Source organism: Anarrhichthys ocellatus, unplaced genomic scaffold (genome assembly GCF_004355925.1).
Source record: "Anarrhichthys ocellatus isolate YVR2014 unplaced genomic scaffold, GSC_Weel_1.0 scaffold12, whole genome shotgun sequence".
Taxonomy (NCBI): Eukaryota; Metazoa; Chordata; class Actinopteri; order Perciformes; family Anarhichadidae; genus Anarrhichthys; species Anarrhichthys ocellatus.
This window is the reverse complement of record NW_022280042.1, coordinates 6,686,066-6,692,026: the sequence shown is the minus strand read 5'-3', so window position 1 is coordinate 6,692,026 and position 5,961 is coordinate 6,686,066. Positions and strand designations below refer to the sequence as shown.

Below are 5,961 nucleotides of genomic sequence, written 5' to 3'. Positions count from 1 at the left end.
ACACACACACACACACACACACACACACACACACACACACAAACGTAGAAGTCGAATCTCCTTTGCGTGGCGTCGACCAGGTGTCACGAGGATATTGAATCACGGGAGGTTGAGGTGAGAGGCGATGGATGATACATATTTCGCCGCCTCCTTCGTGCTTATTGTTTACACACTCGTAAATACACACACACACACACACAGCCTCTCCGCGCTCCCATCGTCGTTAATTGACGTGCTCCACTCGTCTGTTGTTTTATTTCCGTCCCTCGTTCCATCGCGGTTATTGCTTTTCATTAAGTGGTCATTTCCTTCACCAGGCGCTGTCTAATGAGAGCGTCACGCCGCCACGCGCCCATTTATCAAGCCGCGATGGCACGGCCTCGCCGCCGACCCACACACACATTCCCCCTTTCGATCTATCTGCCATCATGTCCCTGTCTCAATTAGGATTGTTTGTCGTTCCTCTGCCCTCCATCCCCTGTTCCCCCCCCCCCCCCCTCTTCCCGCCGCCTCACCGTGGCAGCCACGTCATTGTGTTTGACAGCTTCTCATTCTCGCGTCGGATCTCATTTGCCTGCTAATTCCGCACGCGCACACACCTCACCGCGTGCGCGAACCTCCTCCGGAACCGGCCTCTGCTGCTGGTCAGATTTTCAGAAAGTTATTGCGTCGCCGAAGTGGCAGATCTGAATCCAGCTCTGTTTCCTTGCCTCCCACACAAACACACACACATAATTGGCAGGACAAAGCAGGCTGCATCCCCGCTGTTGGCAAGATAAATCACAATGAAAGCCTCTCTGTGATCATGGCACAGCGTAGACGCTGTATAACCTGGCGGCGTGTTTCCAGCTCGTTCACACGCCAGGCTGTCACGCTCCTCCTGAGGAGAGTTTGAACATCTCATATTTCCAGCCACAGTTTTGACTCTTCTGCGTGTCTCTTCCAGCTCGTGGCGGTGTTTGACATCCGGCGCAGGAGGACGGAGAGCCCCAGGGAGACCATGTCCAACGGCTACTCCAGCGCCCCGCCGAGCCCCGAGCCCCTCTACTACTTCTCCCACCTGCATCCCCAGCAGCCAATCGGAGGGGAGATCGAAGTCAACGAGGCCATCCTCAAAGCCAGTATGTCACATCTGTTCTGGGCGATATCGAACACTCTGTACTGTACAGCAGGCGTTCTAGTTTTAGTTTCTGCAGAAATCTCGACGGCTGACGAGCTAAAGCGACGGCCAATCAACACGTTTTCTTGCGCTTGTGAGAAAATGTATCGTGTTGAGACAGCGGGAGACGTCTGCGTGCGAGTATGTGTGAGAGGGAGAAAGGTCAGAAAGTACATCTCTGGAACAGCTGTAAGCTGAACCTGCTGCGTAAAGAGAGAGGTATTTATTTATTTCTTCTTGTGTGTTGCCTGTAACTTGATTTGCGTGTGAGAACAGATGCAGCGTTGACGCGGCGCTCTCTCTCCCGCCGTCCTCACTCGTCGTTCTCGACATAGCCGGCTCTCGTTTTTCACACGCCGCTCAGCCGGAGAGACGCAGATGAGGCCGAACTGAGCGCTACTCAACAACGACATGACAAACATGATCTCTATAAGAGCCCCGCTGCTTCCTCTTCATGTCGTCGTCATTTTATAGCATGACCCTCACGACCACACTTATTGGAAGCCTCCTGTACAACACTGCACAGCCAATTGCCTTCTCTCTCTTTGTCTGCAAAGGTCCTGCAGGGAAAGAAAAAAAAGTTAGGGTCAGATAAAGACCGTAGAAAAACACCTCTGAGGTTCTCGGGGTCACTTCCACCAGTACAAGGTAAGTGGGAATGACGGCGTATGTGCACGTGTTAAACAGGAATGACATATTTGCGTTATAGGATACTGCTCCAGTGGGAAACATCATCACAAGACTAGTCAGCCAGGAGCCTCAGGGAGCCTCTGGGGGGAATGTGTGCTCCGTCTGTGCTGCAGTCATTCTGGCTATAGACACATTTCACTGTAAATAATCTAGATTTCAGTCCGGATCCTGTTTCTATTCCACCGTCATGTTTTGAATGACAGGAGGAGATAAAGGATTAAAAAGAGCCCGACAGACAGGGGGGGTCTGTCTAATCGCTGGGTCTCTCCCCTTTCATTTTCCCCCCTCCATCTGTGACAGTGAGCCTCCACCATACACACACCTGCCCCTCCGCCGTCCCTCGCCCTCTGCTCCGTTTATCGGCCCCCTCTCTCCGGCCCCCCCGTCCAGAAGTTTCTTGCCTACTCTACTATTCAGCTTCAACCACCTGCCAATGCCGCTTCCCACCCGGCCCCCTCTAGCCCCCCACTCGATACCTTCTCCGTCCCGCCCCGGCTCCCAGCTCTAACTAGATTAGCACTGTAGCCAGTTAGCATGCCCAGGGCCCCCCCCCCCCCCCCGTCCTGTCTTCTCCCAGTGGGACCTCTTCCTAACCCCGCCCCCCAAAACCCTGACTAACTTAGTTATGATGTGACCCTGTGACGCCCCTCATAGAGAGCCAGACTCATGCAATGAGGCAGCTTTTGTCTTTTCGGACATGCACGCACACACACAATGTGACAAAAGAACCCCGGCGTGCATTAAACAACCACAACCGGTCGCCTCTTCCACCGCTGGGAAGAACTTCTTTTTTTCTTTCCAGTATGTAAACTCTTTAACTGGGTTATCATATTTAAATGAAGGTAAACATTAGAGCTAACATCACCTGATAGCTGTATTACTGGCATTGTCAGGACATTAACCCATCCGTCAGCAAATCAACTGCTCGGAAGAATTGGGCCACTGCAAACAAACGTGGATGCTTTAATCACACTTATCACCGTAATCCGATAACCTGGTTGTGGTGTGCATGTAATCGCAGCGAGTGGCGGCGGACGGGACGAGGCGCGAGTCGGTAATCAGTCAGGGATCAAAGTGTTTGTGTGTCGGGTCGGACCGCTTGTTTGAACGGGGCGATTGGACTTCACACCGCCCCGGTGGGATGATTAGACCTGCATTGATCCGCTGCTACACACACACACACACTCCTAGGAAAAGAGTCCTTATCGCATCATCCCATGAGCAGCCTGAGCCGCGCTGCTCCATCGATTGGGAGAGAAGCAAGACCACCCTGGCCTTTGGCATGACGACACACACACACACACACACACACATGCAGACAAGTATATATAAACACAGAAGCCGCTTGTAATAAATGCACATAGTAGACACACACACCATGCACGCATCCTTGCACATACATACTCAAAGGCACACACATACACACACACTCTGATTACCATGTGTTCCTAGACACACACACGTTCACAGTCACACGCGGTCAGAAAGAAACATGATGCCTCTTTGTTTTCATCCCGGCCCCGGCGGTGAACTGCACAACTTTTCACAGAACTGAGAACAAGAGGAAATTCTGAAAATAAAACCTTAGTGTTCCCAGAATTGCGCAACAGTCGCAGATGGAGGGTCGGAGGCGGATAAACAGACGCGGGCCACTTCAGGGTCTCTCCAATTACACCGGTGTCAATGGAAAGGCGAGGGGAGGGCCATCACTCGTGGGTGTTTTTCGGTGTGTTTTACAGTTTTGTTTCTCCGGCCTTGAAGCGCTCGCTGGGATGAGCCCGGTGGGTGACGTCGTATTTAAAGTGGCAGGGCACCTCGTGGTTTTGGGCTGTGCAGCCGGCATCAAATTATCCAACCTAAAATACACCCAAAGTTATGGGGCTTCCACCTCCTCTCCGCCCTTTCGGCAGGAGTCGGAAAATGTCTGTGATCTTAAAATAAACAGAGAACTGTGCTCACGATGCGCAAAGGGAGCTGCAGATGCTGCTTTAAGAGCAAGTCTCTCAACATAACTTCCTTCGATTTATTTAATTTTATTCTATATTTATCGACTCTGGAGCCTATTTCCGCCGTCCCAGTCACCTTTAATTAGCAATGGCTCTGAGCCAATCTTGTTTACAACCGCCTAAACAGAGGCTGACCTAAGCGAGTTAAAACTGTCACTCTCGTCAATATCCGACCCTCCGCGACACCGCTTGACCCTCCAGAGTTCAGCGCAGGTCAGAGGTCAAAGCCGGTGGCCGTCGGGTTCCTTCACACAGCGGCCGGTGCTCCGAGCGGGGAGGATTGATGGAGGCGGATTTGACTCCGATGGCCAAACGGAGGAGGATTTATGGGGCTGACCGCCGGGTAGCGGACCCTGACTGTGACCGTGGGAAAAGAAAATGTCACCCAGCGTTTTAAAAAGCAAACGTGGGTGCGCGTATGAGTTTAAAATCCTGATACATGCTGCCGTCCCGTGAATGCACCAGACAGGTGGGTTCAGGAGACCAGCCGTTAAGTTTTACCGCTTTCTATACATGGCCGCTCCAAACTTGTGAACGTTTGCACGTGTAGGTCTGGAAAATGTCCAGACGTAGGAAACCGTGCTTCCTTAGGTTGTCCCAAAAACTCCACAGCATCCTCAGAGAGGACTCAAACACACGGCTCATTTAATAACGTTGTAAAAGCACCTGCAGTGTTTGACCTATTTTCTTTTTAGATGCACACAAGTATAATAGATAATCAGATAGAGGAACGCCTGTTTGATGTATTTCGTGTATTTCCCTGCTGTCGTTTGATGCCTGCACGGAGAAGATACCTTTATTTCCCCCGCATGTTATTGTGTTAAATCAAAGCATGTTTCCCAATCAAAGAAAGAAACGCGTTGCACACGGGCAGACGTGGGGTGAGACTGGGAGACTAGTCCGGCAGAGAGTCAACGGATACTTTATGCCAGTTAATAAAAACGATTAGTCCGACAAACCTGAACACATGTGGACGTTGTTTGTGTGTGTGTGTGTGTGTGTGTGTGTGTGTGTGTGTGTGTGTGTGTGTTGCCGCGGGTCCTTGGAATGAGCATTTTTCATCTGTCTACAATCACATACCACACACCCTACTACCTCTGCTCTCTCTATTCCGACCACGTTGGACCAGGACCCTGTCACTGACCCTCCAAAGAGAGATTGATTACAGGAAAGCAGAGAATTTTGTTTGCCGTCCCCTTTTTTTCTGTGTGTGTCGAGGTTTTCTCCCTCCTCCGAGGTCACCCCCCCCCCACTCCCCCTTCCCTTTTTGTTTATCTCACACTCTGCCCTGTCTTTATTTTCTCTTCTGTTGAGTTAAATTTGAAAACACCCTGCCACGTACATCCACAAATAAGTCTGCTCCCGTCGGGGTGGATATTAAAAGCATGAGAAAGCACAAAGGTCCAAATTAGGATTCTTTTGAATAGATTTAGTGTGGATACATTTTTCTTTTTCCCCCCCTGATGCTCATCTCAATGAGACGCAGGCCAGCTGCTCGGTACAAACGTTTCCAAAAGATGGAAGTAAAAACTGCTCCCTTCTGCTCTCACCTCCTTCCCTCCGTGTCTCTAACTGTGTCCGTCTCCACGCAGACACACCTCTGTTGGTGAGGAGCAGCAGCGACTCGGCCTTGCCCCCGACCCTCGAGATCAGAGCCACGCCTTCGCCCGACGACCGCGGCAGCGGCTCTCCTGATCCGGTAAGTATGGTGTGCGCTGGTGGATGAATTCCACTGTGTTATTCAAAGGGGTTTCTATTTTTAAATAGGAAAAGAACAGAGTAAGAGTAAAAAGAAATGGACAAAACGAAACAAGCCGATACGATATGAAAAATGTAGAAAATACAGTAAATAAATAACGTGGAGAGATGAACATATCACATTCTCCATTACTTCAGTGGTGTGTGACGACGGAGCAACCCACTGAATACTCCTCTTGTGGTCCACGCCCCCCGGGCTGCACTTTGAAAGGGGTCGGCTTTTGAAAGTGCAGCCATTAAGGAGGAGGACTCCGTGTGCTGCCTTTGCTTGTCACGATGGCGGCTGTGTGAGGTCACCGTGGTACACACGTGTGTGTGTGTGTGTGTGTGTGTGTGTGTGTGTGTGTG

The 5,961-nt window shown here is 50.9% G+C and overlaps 1 protein-coding gene across 1 annotated transcript in view; it reads left to right on the top strand.

The window, feature by feature from the left end:
• pard3ba (par-3 family cell polarity regulator beta a) overlaps positions 1-5,961 on the top strand; it is a 126,251-nt gene that overhangs the window by 20,274 nt on the left and 100,016 nt on the right. Inside the window, exons 3-4 of the mRNA XM_031852147.1 lie at positions 947-1,121; positions 5,448-5,554. Coding sequence (XP_031708007.1) covers positions 947-1,121; positions 5,448-5,554 — 282 coding nt within the window. The remainder of the gene's footprint in view (positions 1-946; positions 1,122-5,447; positions 5,555-5,961) is intronic.